General features: G+C 36.7%; 1 protein-coding gene across 3 annotated transcripts in view; it reads right to left on the bottom strand.

The window, feature by feature from the left end:
* The window catches only part of KIZ (kizuna centrosomal protein), a 138,628-nt gene that overhangs the window by 84,418 nt on the left and 37,019 nt on the right, over positions 1-17,191 (bottom strand). For all 3 annotated transcript variants that reach the window (XM_081290177.1, XM_081290179.1, XM_081290178.1), the window contains one exon: positions 16,484-16,784. In XM_081290177.1, coding sequence (XP_081146303.1) covers positions 16,484-16,784 — 301 coding nt within the window. The remainder of the gene's footprint in view (positions 1-16,483; positions 16,785-17,191) is intronic.

Genomic DNA, 17,191 nt, shown 5'->3' with positions numbered 1-17,191 from the left:
GTATTTTTCTTTTAACAGCCTATCTTACAAAACCTATGTTTTGGTGGCTACTTTGGTCCCCATTGTGTAGCCCCCTGGGTGGTCCCTTCTAGGGGGCCACTTGAAGGGAGCACAATGCCCAAAAGGGGAGAAGGAGGGGACAGTGACACAAAGGCCAACAGAGCAGGGCGGTCTGTGGCAGGCTGTGGACCGGGGGTCAGCAAACAACGCTGCTTCTCTTTACCCAGGAAACAAGGGCTCCTTCTCTTTACCTGGAAACAGTGTGATTAAGCTGACAGCTTGAATTATGGGCTACATTTTGCAGGGTACTGTCCGTCTGTGCTGAAGTCCTCTTCATTGTAGCAGTGACTGCAGAAGTAAAATCCTTGCCTTTCCCTTGCCATGGCCTCCAAACAGAGCTCATCATTCTGTTCCATTTTCATTCTCCGAACTAGCCTCCCCCGCTGCCTGAACAACTTTTTTTTAAGTTCCTTAATGAGGAGCTGAAAGGCCTGGGAGAATTTACAATGGATGCTTCCCTCCACCCATAAAGGGGTAACCAGCCTGAACTCCTTATGCGTTTCTAGTAGCCAAGAATCATTAGTGATGGCTGCAGACTCCCTGTAAGAAATGGATACATGTTCTCAGTCCATTCTCTGACAACTCTACCATCCTACACTTAACAAATGCATTGATAAAAACCCTCGTGGTTGAGAAGGTAAAGGTTGGAAAGATTTACTCTTGCTCTCTTGGGTTTCTTTTAAGTCAGTATCTACAGGTTGATAGAGGGAATCAGGGTATTGGCTGAGAAGTGAAGCCAAGGACAGAGAGAAACAAGGACAGTTCTATGATTTGCCAACCAGTCACCAGTAACAAATGCCAACTGTTCTGATGAACCACAACTCCCCCATTTGAACCCATACACATTGAGTGGGGCACGAAGCATAGGGTCCAGGCATGCACCAATGGTATACTCCTTTTGCTACAGCGATTATATAGGAGCTGGGCACATGACATGGTCACAGTCAATGAGAGATTTTGATTCAGAATGACAGGACAAAGATCTCTGGCTACTGTGTCTGAGAACTGAGCCAGTCTAGAGAAAGAAGAGCCAAGAAACAGAAGTCAGAGCCCACTGGCAACAGTTGAGCTTTGGGCAAGGCCACCATGCAGACTTTTGGCTTCATTGACATGTGCTAGTAGAGTCTCTTTTTACTTAAACCTGTTGAAATTGGGTCCTCTATGATTTATAACAGAGTCCTAATAGGTATAAACAGAAAATGAATTTTACAAAGAGGATGAAAAGGATAAAAATGTCCAATAATTTACTGCTTCTGTATCAGTTTTATTTTTATTGTAAGCATACAAAAGATTTGATTATAAAATATAAAATACTTTGTATGGCATGAAAAATGTTTGGTACAGATGTTTTTAAAAATGGGGGTTAAAAGCATCCCCTTTATAGGAAGATTCTGAAGGCCATTAACAAAAGCTGTGACACCACCTACACAACCAAAGGTTCTCTCTCCTCTGCAGGGAAAGTAACTCTGTGCCTGGTTCAGGAGTAGATCATGATTAGTCTAAGCCAGGGATGACATATAGAGTCTCAATCTGTTTTGTACAGCCCTCGAGGTAAGATTTAAAGGGAAAATAAAGAGGAGGAAGAGGAGGAGGAGGAAGAGGAGGAGGAGAGCCTAAATTATTTATTATCCAGCCTTTTATAAAAAATATTTTTTTAGCTGTAGATGGACACAATACCTTTATTTATTTTTACGTGGTGCTGAGGGTCGAACCTAGTGCCTTCCACATGTGAGGCAAGCACTCTACCACTGAGCTACAACCCCAGCCCCTATTATTCAGCCTTTTATAGAAAAGGATTTTCTAGGTCAATTATAATACATATTGCTAGTGATTATCTTTGGAATGGGCCTGTGGTTAAATTTTAGTCAACACGAACTGAAGGAAAGTCTATGGAAGACTTTCTTTTTTGTTCTCTCTCAAGAAGAGAGTCTTTTTCTGTCTTTGGAAGCTGTGATATCCAGACGAAATTTGTGGCATATATGTCAGGATACTACAACAAAATACAATAGATCAAGGGACTTAAACGATAAAATCTATTTCTCATACCTCTGGAGGTTAGAAAGTCTAAAATCAAGGGTCAACTAATTTGGTTCCTGGGAGGGCCCACTTTTTGGCTTACAAATGACTACATTCTTGCTGTGTCCTCCCATGGTGAATAAAGGGAGACTCTCTTAAATCTCTTCTTTCATAAAAACACTTATACTCATCATGAGGACCCACCATTTTGACCTCATCTAACCTTAATTACCTCTCAAAGGCCCCATCTCCAAATACCATCATACTGGGAGTTATATAATAGTCCATAATAGTACTGCTGCCACCATTTTGCTCATGGACTTAGGATAAGGTCAATCAAAAAGACTAAGAAGAAAAATGAAAAGGACCTGAGTCTTTGATGACAAAAGTGAGGAATTATTAACCAACTAAAAGGCCTCCTCTATCTTTGGACTTACAGAAATAAAACATAACTAACGTGCTTAGTATTTAAGGCAGTGTTCCTGTTACTTGAGCCACATCCTGAGACATCAAGATAATTAATAACTGAATGTTCAATAAGGCCAGAAAGCTGAGTTTGGAAAAAACTCTTAATGGAGGCTTTTCAGTCATTCAAATTTATGTTTCACTGAAAAGAATTTAGGAGTTACCTTAAAATGACAAACGTGCAACCTGTTTCAAAAATGAGTTAGCATTTTTGAAGAAAATGAGCTTAATCACAAAGCACAGGCCCATTCCAAAGATAATCACTAGCAATATGGCCTAGAAAATCCTTTTCTATAAAAGGCTGAATAATAAGGACTGGGGTTGTAGCTCAGTGGTAAAGTGCTTGCCTCACATGTGGAAGGCACTGGGTTCGATCCTCAGCACCGTAGAATTCTTGCCCTTGGTGTGGCTTGACCAGTATGAATCTAGACTATGTGACTGCTTATATGATGCGACTGGAGAAATGAGGAAAAGACTGTGCAGATCCTGAACGCATCCCTTGGCCTGCATTGGTGCTATATGTTGATTTGTGAGCTACCACTTTGGCTGGAGCAGCCAACAGTTTCCTAGACAAAGGCCACATTGGCTTGTCTTCAGGCCTTTACTCATACTGCAGACCTCCCACATAATGTGGAAGGGCTAATTTCCTTCACCAGCCAAACCAACCATCATGGCTGTTCTACTTAGCTACTGCTATGTAACAAAATAACACAAATTTAGCATTTTAAGCAATTCAACAAGTTTTTTTTTTTCTTTTTTTAATGCTTATGGATTCTGTGGGTCAGGAATTCGGATGAGGTCAGGGCACAGTATAGGTGGGTTTTTTGGTTCCACAATGTCTGAAGTGACCCCTTGAAAATTTTGGTGTGACTTGAAATGCAGGGTCAGGAATTATTTGGAAGTTCCTGCTTTCATGTCCGAAGCCTGAGCTGGGATGACTTTAGGCTTAGTTGGGATAAATGACTGAAGCTACTATTCATGGTCTTTCTCTGAGGCCTGTTTGTGATTAAGCTTATTTTCCTGGAAATCTACCCATGTTTTGCTTTCTTCTACATTATTTGCATTTGAACAACCAGGGTCTGATTTCCAGATAGATCTAAGTTCTGAAACCATGGGTAAACCTGTTCCACTTAGAATAAACTACTGTTAGTTCTCAGCTGGGCATGTTGATGCATGCCTGTAATCCCAGCAGGTTGGGAGGCTAGGCAGGAGGACCTTAAGTTCAAAGCCAGTCTCAGCACTTAGTGAGTCCCTAAGCAACTTAGTAAGACCCAGTCTTAAAATAAAAAATTAAAAGGGCTGGAGATGTAGCTCAGTGATTATGCATCCCTGGGTTCAATCCCTGGTACCAAAAATTAATTAATTAATTAAAAAATAAAAATAGAACTACAATATGATCTTGCAATCCCACGTCTGGTTATTTATCCAGAAGAGAAAATCAGGATCTTAAAAAAAAAAAAAAAAAAAAAGTATTCCAATGCTCACTGCAGCACTATTCAAAAGAGTCAAGATGTAGAAACAACTGATAAATGATTAAAGAAAATGTAGTACCTACTTTGGAGTATTACTGATCTATAACATGGATGAACCCTGATTGGGTTAACTAATCTAGATATAGAAGTTTCTACTGATCTATCTTCCTCCACCATGTCCAAACCAATGACAGGCCCATCAAAGGTATTTTCATTTCTGTTACTGTGTTTCACTTTTAGTATTTTATTTAGATATCTTTTCTTTTTGATACTGTGAATTGAACCCAGGGCTTTACACATGCTAAGCATGCCCCTGAGCTATAGTCCTAACCTATTTTCTTTCTGCTTATACATCACTCACCTGTTTTTCATGCTGTACATTTTTTTCTATTCTACCTCTACCACAGTTACTTTAAATTCCCAGTCTGATTCCCCAAATCTGCCATATCTTCTTCTAGTATAACCTTTTAATTTTCTGTTGAAAAGCAGACATGATGTAGTAAGTAAATAGGTCTTTAGGGTAAACAGATTAACAGGCCTTCAGGAGGAGGTTTTATGTTCATCTGCCTAGTAGTAAGACTGTGTTTACTGTTTGCTATAGTTGTAAATGTAGTAATCAGAAGCTAAAATTTCCTTGGGTGCCCTTGTTTCTTGTTTTTGTCTCCCTGTTGTCTTCTGGTTTCCCTAGAGACTTTCCTCTTCTTTTAATTAAAAAAAAATTTTATAAAGGAACAAAAATTTATTTAGGAAAGCCCAGAATACCCATTCAAGGTAGAATACAGGCCATCTCAAGGGAGAAACAACCAAGACTTTTTCTTTAAAAAGTTATGAACAGATAGTTCTTTTAGCTGTATTCCCGTTATTATACAGGAACCTTACTGACATGGTAATAGTGTGTGTCTGTGTGCACAGGCATGAGTGTGCATGGGGAGAGGGGAAGATGGAGGGAGAAAGAGGGGGGGAGGGAGAGAGGAGTATTATATAGTTTTAGGATTAGAGACCTATGCTCCTGAGCACCATTATAAGTACTTATAATCCCTTTTGCTCCAAGTCACCTGTACTCTGACAAAGGCCAGAAGCCTCTGGTGAGATGGATGGCAAAGGCTGGGGAACTAGGTTCAAGTTGGATAATGGAGACTTCTTTTAACATCTCTTGTATAGACACTTGGTGATAATAACTCTGATTATCACCTACTTTTCTGATGATCAGGTCTCAGTACTCCTTCCCAGGAAACCTAGTTCTAAACTTTTGAATATTTAAACCAGGGCTGGGGATGTGGCTCAAGCGGTAGTGCGCTCGCCTGGCATGCGTGCGGCCCGGGTTTGATCCTCAGCACCACATACCAACAAAGATGTTGTGTCTGCCGAGAACTAAAAATAAATAAATAAATATTAAAAATTCTCTCTCTCTCTCTCTCTCTCTCTCTCTCTCTCTCTCTCTCCCCCCCCCCTCACTCTCTCTTTAAAAAAAAAAAAAGAATATTTAAACCAAAATAAGGATAAGGAAAGTCTTGCATTTTTTTAGATGAAAATAGGTCAGCCAATAGGAAAGAAGAGGCCAGACTGGGAAAATGAAGTTCCAGGCAGAACACAAAGGGAATACTCTAATGGCCATACCTAACAGCACTGGGTTGTTTTTCCAAAAGTATAACACACAATCACCTTATTTTGGGAACAAAGACCAGAATCTTTATGGTGTCAAAGGTCACCCGTAATGAGAGGGCAGAGGGTATATTATACACACACACACACACACACACACACATACACACACATGTATATATGTATATATATAAACAAATTATATATATATATATAACAAATTATATATATATATAACAAATTATATACATATATAAACAAAAGTGTGTTGAAGAAACCAGCCATCTAAGAACATCTGAAGACATCATCATATTTAAAGAAATACTGAATTTTTAAATATGCTTCCAGTTCCTTATAAAGTAAATTTAAATTTTAAGAGAACATCATTCTAACCTATTATTCTAGATGATATGATTTCTAGCAGCAAATCTTTCTCTAATGAAATAACTTCTTACCTATATTTAACTTTGAAAAGGGGTTAAATTAAAATCAGTAGAATGGGATTCAATCTATGTGATCACATTTTTACGACCTTGAGAAACCAAGGGTTTCATTTCACTCCAGTCAGAGAAAGAACAAAGCAACTCTGTACTTTGTTCAATCTTGAAGAAAGGCACATAGTACTTCATCAGCTTATTTGCAGCTAGAAGGCACAAAAATCAATATGGTGGAGCAAAAGGTCAAATTGTCACTGCTTAGTTTTTTTTCCTTATTAAAGAATCTAATTTGTTTATTAAGCTTCCATATTTAACCTTACAAAATACCTTTGATGATAAACCAGCTATGAGCATTACTGGGAAACAGTATACTAGGAGTAAAGAGTTACTGGTAATAGTTAAGAATGTCAACTTTTTTTAATATATATATATTTTTAGTGTTGATGGACCTTTATTTTATTCATTTATTTAAATGCAGTTCTGAGAATTGAACCCAGTGTTTCACACATGTGCGGCAAGAACTCTACCACTGAGCCACAACCCCAGCCCCTAAGAATGCCAACTTTGAGAGCTGGAGTTGTAGCTCAGTGATAGTGCACTTGCCTAGTATGTGTGAGGCACTGGGTTTGATCATCAGCACCACATAAAAATAAATAAATAAAAGTACTGTGTCCATCTACAACTAAAAAACATATTTAAAAAAAAAAAAGAATGCTAACTCTGAACCCAGATGGCCATGTTCAAAGTGTACTGAGCTACTCTGTGACTCTGGGTATGTTACCCAACTCTCTGTGCTTCAGTTTTCTCATCTGTAAAATAGTGATGATGATAGGATTAAACTAATTATTATATTTATAAAAAAAACCAAACAAACAAAATAAACAACTCTTACAAGAGTGCCTGGCAGAGTTGGTGCTTTTGAAGGGTATCTCACCATTATGATTAGGATTTGGGTGATAAAACATAAAAGAGTAAGAGCATGAATGTGGACGTTAGACTGTCAGTTTGGATCCTGGAAGCACCACTGAACAGTTTTTTAAAGGTTATTTAATCTTTCTAAACTCCACTCAAAACACTACTTGGCATCTGCAACAACTTCTTGATTCTCCTTGAACTCCCCTATAATTCTGAATTGGTCTGAATTGGTTCTTTTTGATCTTCCTGACCTTGAATGTGGAGTTAGGCCTTGGGTCTGTTTCTTATTTATGTTCACTCCCTAGCAATCTTCTCAGGGCACATGGCTTTAAAATACATTTATCCTCATATGATTTAAAAATTTATTTCTCTAGTCCTAACATCTCTCTAAATTCCAGATTCATAAAATTCATCTGTCTACTCAGCATTTCCACTTCAATGTCAAAAAGGTATCTCAAGTTAACATATTCCAAACTTCCATCTTAGTTTTCTTTTCCCTCAAACCTGTGTCTCCTATATGCTTCTTATCTCAATAAATACCTCAATAGCTACTCCCTTTGTAACTCTGCCCCCAAACTAGGATCATCCTTCTGCTCCCTTTTGCTCACAATTCACATCCAATTTGTAACTAATTGTGCTGGTATTTGTAAAAAATATGCCCAGGATCTATTTACTTCTTATAACTTCACTGCTACCATCCTAGTCCAAAACAACAGCACCTCCCCTGAATCACTTAAAAAATAAATTTTTAATATATATATATATATTTTTAGTTGTAGGTGGACACAATACCTGTATTTTATTTTTATGTGGTGCTGAAGATCGAATTCAGTGCCTCATGCATGCTAGGTGAGCTACAACCCCAGCCCCTAAAAAACAAATTTTTTAAAATAAAACAAAACCAAAAATTTTAGTAGCTTAAAACAGTAACCAATTTATTAATTTATTAGTAGTTCATGGTTTTGTAGATTAAGAAATCAGTCAGGGGGCTGGGGATGTGGCTCAAGCGGTAGCGTGCTCGCCTGACATGCGTGCGGCCTGGGTTCGATCCTCAGCACCACATACAATAAAGATGTTGTGTCCGCCAAAAACTTAAAAAAAATAAATATTTAAAAAAAAGAAATCAGACAGGGCTTGGCTGAGCAATACTCCTGTTTCACATGCTATCAGGAAAGTTCATTTGGTGATATTGAAGATGGGCTTCTCTGGAAACTCACCTGTGCATCTGAAACCCTGGTGAGGATGGCGGAAGGAGAAGATTCTACTGGGACTACAGACCATAGTAAATATGCCTAAATAGGCATAACTTCTTTAGCAACAATAGCCATGGCATGACCAGACTTCTTATATGACAGCTCTTGGTTCTGAGAATGAGTGTTCCAGCAAACAGGGTTAGAAACTACATGACTTTTTATAACTCAACTTCAGAAGTCATAGCATCAACTTCTACCCATGCTCTACTTATTTAAAGCCTACCCATATTCAAAGGAAGGTTAAGAGGAATGCTAAAGAATTTTCAGTCATATTTTAAATTATCACAACCCATAGCTTACGCAAGAGCTTTGGGCCTAATGGTATTCAGGAAATTTTGGTTGAATCAAAATGGAATTAAAGGATGGATTTTTTCAATTATTGTACTATATTTAGAAGGGAGACTATCTTAATTCTTTAATATGGGGCCTTAGAAGGAAGAATTATATACTTTCAAATCATAAAAAAAGGTAAACATCAAAAGTTAATACATAATGTCTAGTAGACTGGACATAGTCAAGAAAAAAGAATCAGTAGTCAGGTGTGGTGACATGTGCCTACAGTCCCAGCTACGTGGGAGGATCAGGCAGAAGGATCCCTTTATCCTCCCTGAGCCCAGGAGTTCAAGGTCAGCCTCAGCAATGTAGCAAGACCCCCGTCTCTTTAAAAAAGAAAGAATTGGTGGGCTTGAAGTTCATGTCAAAACAAACCTCCAAAATTAAAGTATAAAGAAAAAAGAAGAAATAGAAAAATGAAATAGAATATCCAAGAACTGTCGGAGAACTACTAAGGATGTAACATACATGTAATGGGAATACCAGAACAACAACAAATAGAGAAAGGAAGAGAAGAAATATCTGCAGTAATGATGGCTGAGAGTTTTCCATAATTAATGACAGACCAAACCATAATCTGGAAAGCTCAGAGAACACCAAGGAAAAAATACCAAAAAATTTGTATCTATGAATATCATTAAAATCCTTAATGCGTACATGCCTGACAATAAGGCATCAAAATACATAGGCAAAAACTGGTAGGTAGAGAGAGATAAATCCTTATAGTTGGAGACTTGCACATACCTCTATCAGTAACTGACAGATCCAGCAGGCATTTAGTAATGAAACAGACAAACTGAATAGCATTATCAATCAATTAGATCTAAGTGACGTTTATAGAATACATCATCCAACAATAGCAAAATATAGATTCTTCTCAAACTCACATGGAGCATATGCCAAGAAAGACCACATTCTGGGCAACAAAACATACCTTGACACATTTAAATACAATAACAAAATCATTATTGTGATTAGGAAGTATGCTTTCAGAGCAAACAAAATATAAAATCCCACAGAGTGGTTGGCTTAAACAACCAAATTTATTTCCTATAGTTTTGGAGGTTGGAAAGTTCAAAATCAAGGTATCAGCGAACTCAGTTTCTGGTAAGGCTTGCAGGTGTCCACCTTTTTATTTCTTCACATGGTTGAGGACAGTGAGTTCTGGTGCTTCTTCCATCGATAAAGGCAAGAGTCCTACAGGATTAGGGCATCATCCTTGTGACCTTATATAACTTTTATTATGTCCTCACAGGACCTGTTTCCAATTATAGCCACACTGGAGGTTAGGTTTACAACACAGGAATTTAGTGAAGATACAACTATCTAGACCATTACATCAAGCTAACTAAAGAAAAAAGACACAAATATCAGAAAATGTGAAAATCAGAAAGATACCATCATTAGTTATCCCATAGATAGTAAAAGAATAATAAAGGAACAGTTGTGAACATTATATACCTAGAAATTTGATAATTTTGATGAAATGGACCATCCTTGAAGGGCACAATCTACCAAAATTTATAGAAAGAGAACTGGATAATCTGAATATCTGTATGTATTAAATAAACTGAATCAATATTTAACCTTCCAAAACCCAGATCAAATAGGTTCACTAGTGAATTCTTCCTCTTCTTCCTCTTTTTTTTTTTTTTTTTTTGGTGCTGAGGATTTAACACAGAAGTGCTCTAATAGTGAGGAGCTACATCCCAAGCCCTTGGAGACAGGGTCTCCCCTATGTTACTTAGGTCTTGGTAAGTTGCTGAGGCTGGCTTTGAAATTGTGATCCTCCAGCCTCATTCATTAGTGAATTATATCAAATATTTAAGTAATAATATATGCCAATTGTCTACAATCTCTATTGTGCAAAAGATACTGTTATAATAGATGGAAAAGTCAAGACAGAGACCAGGAGACATATATTTCTGATAAAGGATTTGTAAGCAAAATACCAAAAAAGCTATTAAAACTCAACAATAAGAAAATACAGAACTGAATTAAAAATGGGCAAGAGATTCAAATGGATTTCTCTTCAAAGAAGATAAAGAGATAGCAAATATCATATGAAAAGAATGGCAACATATGCCATTAGGGAATTGTAAATTAAAACAACAGTGAGATATTACACACTCATAAGAATGGCTAAAATTTAAAAAAATAACTGAGAATACCAAATGTTCACAAGTATGTGGACTAACAACTTTCATCCACTACTATTATAATGCAATGGTACAGCTAAACATAAGCTTGTCATATGATTCAGCAATTGCATTCTTTTATTTATTTATTTTTTAGTTCTCGGCGGACACATTTTTGTTTGGTGCTGAGGATCGAACCCGGGCCGCACGCATGCCAGGTGAGCGCGCTACTGAGCCACATCCCCAGCCCCAAGCAATTGCATTCTTGATAAGTTGAAAATGTATGTCCACACACCTGTACATGGATGTTTATTACAGCTTTTTTCATAAATGACAAAACTTGGAAGCCACTAGATGTCCTTCAATAAGTAAATGGATAAATAAACCATATTATATCTAGATAATAAAATATTTTTCAGTGCTAAAAAAAATGAACTAGCAAGCCACAAAAAGATATGAAGGAACCTAAAATAAATACTGCTTAGTGAAAAAGTTCATCTGAAAGGCTTGATTCCACCTATATGACATTCTGGGAAAGCCAAAGCTACAGAGACAGTAAAAAATCCAACCCTTGCCAGGCATTCAAGTTGAGGAAAGAGAAGAGGGATGAACAGATGGAGCATGAGGGATTTTTAGGCAGTAAAACTATTCTGTATTTTGTATACTGCTATAAAGGCAGATACATGTTATTGTGCATTTATAAAAAAACAAAGCAAAATAAAAATCCTCAAAATTTCATTCCTGTGATTATGGCATTTTATATAACAAAGGTTTTTACAGATATGATAAAGGTCTAGAGAAGAGCCAGAGAAATATGTTAGCACAAGAAATGGCTTGTTGGTTAATGTAGACATGCACAACCACTTTTCCAAGTCCTTATCATTCTACCATGTTCTATCCTTGCTTACCTGAAAGTGGCCATGCATGGAAACACATTTCCTCAGATGATGAGAGTACAAATCGAGGAAAAGCTCAGGTTCCCTTGCCTGCTGGGCTGCTTGTTGCTTGGCTCCCTATTCCCATTCATTCCTGGAACACATGTGACTGAGCCTGCTTCTGGTTGTTATGAGTAGATACTTTTAACCCATACAGTGCTTCCAAAGATAAAATCCTTGCTTCCAAATTCTTCAGTTGGATTGTATTAATTGTTTATTACTACATAACAAAGTATCACAAATTTGGCACTTAGCACAAACATTATTTCATAGCTGTTATGGGACAGGAATCTGGATATGAGTTAATGGGGTCCTTCACTCAGGGTCTCATCAGCCTAAAATTAAGGTATCAGCTGGGGCTGCAATCTCAGGTAAGGCTCCGGGTACAATTCTAAGCTCAATGGTTTTCAGCAGAATTCATTTTCTTGTAGCTGCAGGACTGAGGTCCTCAGCCTTTCTTAAGGCTGTAAAAACCATTCCATACAATGTAGTTTTTCAACAAGATGGTATTTGGCTTCTTTCAGAATATTTCAGCTGCTCTGAATCTGATTTCAGTAAGGGCCCATTTTCTTTTAAAGCCTCATCTGATTAGGTTGGACCCACCCATTTTGATTAGTTCAAGGTCAACTGATTTGGGACCTTTATAATATCTGTAAAATCCTTTGTTTGTTATATTCAAGCCCTTTCTCAATTTTTCCTTAGGTGACAGTAAAGCTCAACTCCCACAGGTCCCCCATCAATAAGCCCTCAGTCACGTCCCTTTGCTCTGGCCATCCCATGCCCCTATGTCCTCTGTGTCTGCATTCCTTCATGCATTTTTCCTCCAAACCTAAGTTGCTCTTTCACTCCTTATTTAAAACTGACCCAGCCTTCTAGATATTTCATTGGTCCTCCCATAAAACCTTTTCTGATTATTTGGACTCACACTGACCTTTTCTTCATTTGCATTTGTCCTGAATCACTATGGTAGACTGCCAAAATGATCATAACTTCCCATCCCCGAGTGTGTACCCTTTTTCAATGCAATTTTACTGCTCAGCCCAAAAGATGAACTGGATTTCTCTAGTCCTGACTCTGAGCTGGGCCCTGTGATATTGGCAAATATGATACAAGAAGACACTATAAGGCACTTATGTGCTTGGGCTTGTTCTCTTGCTGTCTTGGGAACCTTGCTACCACCACTAGGTGAGAGGCCAGACTAGCCTCCCAGATGATGAAAGGCATGAAGAAAGTCATCCTTGTGGCCTCAACTGACACTCTGCCAACCATTTGCCACATGAAAAATAACAAATGTTATTTTACTACAAGTTATACAGCTTTGTACCAACTTTTGTAGCAAATTATTTACTAAGAATAGAAATTCAAGGTCATCCTTTTAGTAACATTTATTTTACTTGGTTTCATTCTAGTATACTTTCTTGTGAAAGAGTTGATTATAGCTTGTGATGGAGAAATTGTACATGAACTACAGTCTGGTTTTCAATATCTGGAAGCATCTTTTGGAGGGTGTCATGAAACTTCAAAAAAAAAAAAAAACAAAAACAAAAACCCAAACTTGACTTTTAGGGTTTAAATAACCCAAATGTCCACTGAAAGATGAATGGACAACGAAGTGTGGTATATCCATACAAGAGAATAGTGTTCAATCATAAAAAAGGAATGAGGGTCTGATATATGTTACAACATGGATAAATCTTGAAGACATTATGCTAACTGAAATTAGCTAGACATAAAAAGGTTAAATATTATATGATTCCACTTATAATTAGTACTTAGAATAGGAAAATTCATAGAGCAGTAGATTAGCACTTGCCAGTAACTAGAGTATAACTAACACCACCAAATTATGTATTTAAAGATGACAAGTTTTGTTTTTTTGTGGTACTGGCCAGTACCTTGGGTATGCTAGGCAAGAACCTTACCACATCCCTAAAGATGGCAAGCTTTATGTTACATATACTTTACTGTAACATTTTAAATTAATTGCCTTAAACTGTACACTCAAAATGTGTGACTTGAATAGCATGTGAACTATACCTCAATAACACTGTTTTATAAAAATTAAAAATACAAGCAAAAACCCAAAACAACACCTGGTTTCAATTTTCTTTTTAGATGTGAACTATCCAAAAATATTACACATCCCTTTTCACCTCTGCTGCTAGAAAACTCAAGACCAAGTTCAAGCACAGCAACTTGGATGGTACATAGATGTGCTAAACCATAATAGCTATCATCATTGTTCTTATCACTGTCACCATATCAGAGGTTCCAAATTCCTGTTTATATCCTCTTTTTTTTTGGGGGGGGGGGCGGTACCAGGGATTGAACTCAGGGGCACTCAAGTAGTGAGCCACATCTCCAGACCTATTTTGTATTTTATTTAGAGACAGGGTCTCACTGAGTTGCTTAGCACCTCACTGTTGCTGAGGCTGGCTTTGAATTTGCGATCCTCCTGTCTCAGCTTCCTGAGACGCTAGGATTCAGGCATGAACTGCCATGCCCAGCCTACATCCTCTTGGTGTATTTTTCTTTGTACCATTTCTTCATCTTTGTTAACTAAAATTAATTCACATGATTTTTATCCAGGCCCCTGACAGACTCTAAAGTAAACTGAGATCCTAAACTTCTGCAATTATGGTATTAACACCATAAATACAATGCTATAATCCCAGACTAATAACTCTCAGAGCAAGGAAAATAAGAGATCATGCTAAAAAATAAATTAAGAGAATATGTGCTGGGGTTGTGGCTCAGTGGTAGAGTGCTTGCCTAGCATGTGTGAGGCACTGGGTTCGATCACTGGCACCACATAAAAATAAACAAATAAAGGTATTGTGTCCATCTACAACTAATACACACACACACACACACATATATATATACATATATATTTTTTTAAGAGAAAGAATATATGTCTTTAAAAGCAGTGGGGAGCAAGTGAGCCAGCATTATTTAAAAACCACTTTCAACCTATTTCTGGGGAATGCTTTACCACAAAAAATCAATAATCTCAAATTTGGTAAGAGTGACACACCAATTATTGACTGACCTTTTCATTCTGCAGGGCATCTTATTTATGTAAGTATTCAAAAATTCACCAAATGCCAATTTTTCTAATAAATATTTGAAAACTACATCCAAAAATTCAAAGAAGCTTGGATTTAAGGTCATAGAAAAAGGTCATTTGTGCAGGAGAATGGGAGATAGAATATTCTTGACATTTAGAGAAATGTTAAACAGTAATTCCACATATTTACACAACTATTTTTTTAATTTCAGAAAACCACCAATTCTTGGGTAAATATGGTAGTCCCTTAATTAGCCTACCAATGTACTAACTTATCCAATAATAAGCCTACAAACACAAAATGCAAAACTTTTCCAAAAATAAGCCTACAAACACAAAATGCAAAACAGATCATTTCTACCTCTAGGAACAAAGTTTCTGGTGTAAAAATTTGTGAAGTAATACCTCTTTGATGAGATATATTATTGCTAGAAAAAAAATCCATTTGGCTTGGTTCTCCAATGGATCAAATTTACCAATGGCAGAAACCATAGTAACATGTATTTTGAACTTACACATGCTCTTAATAAATATATCCTGAACATCTGAGTCAGACTATCAATTAAACTTTTTGTTGTAAGTGTATACTGAATAATAAGAGGCAATTTTTTTAAAGTGGTACTGGAAATTAAACCCAGGGGTGTTCTACCACTGAGTTACATCCCCAGCCCTTTTATTTATTTATATATTTATTTATTTCTCAGGCAGGTAGGATCTTACTAAGTTGCCTAGACTGGTCTCAAATTTGGATCCTCCTGCCTCAGTCTTCTGAGTAGCTGGGATTATAGGCATGTGCTCCTGTATCCAGCAAGAGGCAATGTATTAAAAAACATAAGGGTGCTCTGAAACAGAACATATGCCCTCATATAAAAGAATTCTTACTCAGTTTTCCACTGTTGTCAGGATGATTGAGGTGAAAAGTGACCAGCATCACAGCGTAACTGAAAGTTCTGAGGGTGGCGTGGGGGGATTGGAAGGCAAGCTGTATAGAGTGTTCTGCCCCATTTGTAAAACGTAACACTACTATGTGATACATGTACAAGGTGAGATTTATCTTAGGTTTACTTAGGTTCCTTCTCCACCTAAAAGAGATTTGATTCTATTGATGCTAATTTTTTTTTAAATCACAGAATCAGTTTTCAACACAGTAGATAGAAAACTTGGATGAAATAAATCAACAGTATAAAGTATACATTAGTCTTTATGAGTTCAATATTGTAAGTGCACAAAATATATAACACTGTGTTCCTGTCTTACATTAGAGACTCCAATAGCTAGATATTTATATTCCTAAGAGGAAATATGACTTAGAATGACATGACAAAACCTTACTAGCTTATTTAATCATATGATAAAAAATGACAAGTATATGAGGATAAAGTAATTAATTTAGTCTCTAAATCTTTAAAACTTTTAGTTTCTAAAGCTGAATACCTAGTAAGTTTACCCATTTGTCACTTTTTATCATAACAAAACTTCAAAATGGATTTATTTTTAAAAGGCCTGAAGATAGAAAGTGGGTAAAATAACTTATGCACTAACCAGGGATTGTTTGGATATAATTATAAATTGCCAATCACCACAATTAAATGATACTTAGACTTTTAAAAGTTATTTTGTTAAAAAAAGGAAAGAAGAAAGAAAATCAGATATTATCTAATGAACTAATTATGAAACTTAAGAAATTTACACATTTGTGGCTGAGTATTCAACAAAACATTCCCAGTGGAATGGTCTCTAAAAATATCTATAATTAATACAGAACAGTTTTTTTAAAAAAGGCTTACTGTCTCGGTGAGTTAGCAGAGAATTCCTCTTCTGAATCAGGAAAGCTTAGGGTTTGCCAAACACGATTATTTTTTTCAGTGGAGAGGGCATCTCTTTCTTGCTCAGGGTGGATTAATTTTAAAGCCTCTGTTCCATTTTCTCCCTCTATCTTGTCACTTGGATTTGGTTGTGGTTCTGGACTCTTTAAAATCAGATCATCTTCACTTATAGAGACTGTGAGGTCATTGCTACTGCATAAACTTTCCTTCTCCTGTTCTTCCTGCATTTTTTGTAACTGTGGGTCCTCATGGGCAAGATGATCTGTAAAAGGGGATATGAACAGATTATTGATCAAGAACTTTCTGGAGAATCAAGGTAACGTGGAATAGAATTATCCATCAGTTAAAAATATGCAGAAAAACCCACAACTAATGATAGTATTTAAAAACCCAAAAATATTTTTATCTTATTTTTTATTATATTCAAAAATTTGTTATTTTTGTGCTGGGTTTGAGCAAATCCAGGGCCTCATGTATGCTAAACATGTGCTCTACCAATGAGCTACACCCTCCACCCTCAAAAAATACTTTAAAATATTTTTTAAAAATCATAGTGAGTTTAAATTATCAGGTAAACTAACTGTAAAATACCATTTACATGTACATATTTATGAATTCATTAAAATGGAATTCATTCACATAATAATCACTATTTGGGTTTCTGGCAAA

The sequence above is a fragment of the Spermophilus citellus genome (assembly GCF_964194105.1).
Source record: "Spermophilus citellus genome assembly, chromosome: 4".
Taxonomy (NCBI): Eukaryota; Metazoa; Chordata; class Mammalia; order Rodentia; family Sciuridae; genus Spermophilus; species Spermophilus citellus.
This window is presented reverse-complemented; position numbering and strand designations above follow the sequence as displayed.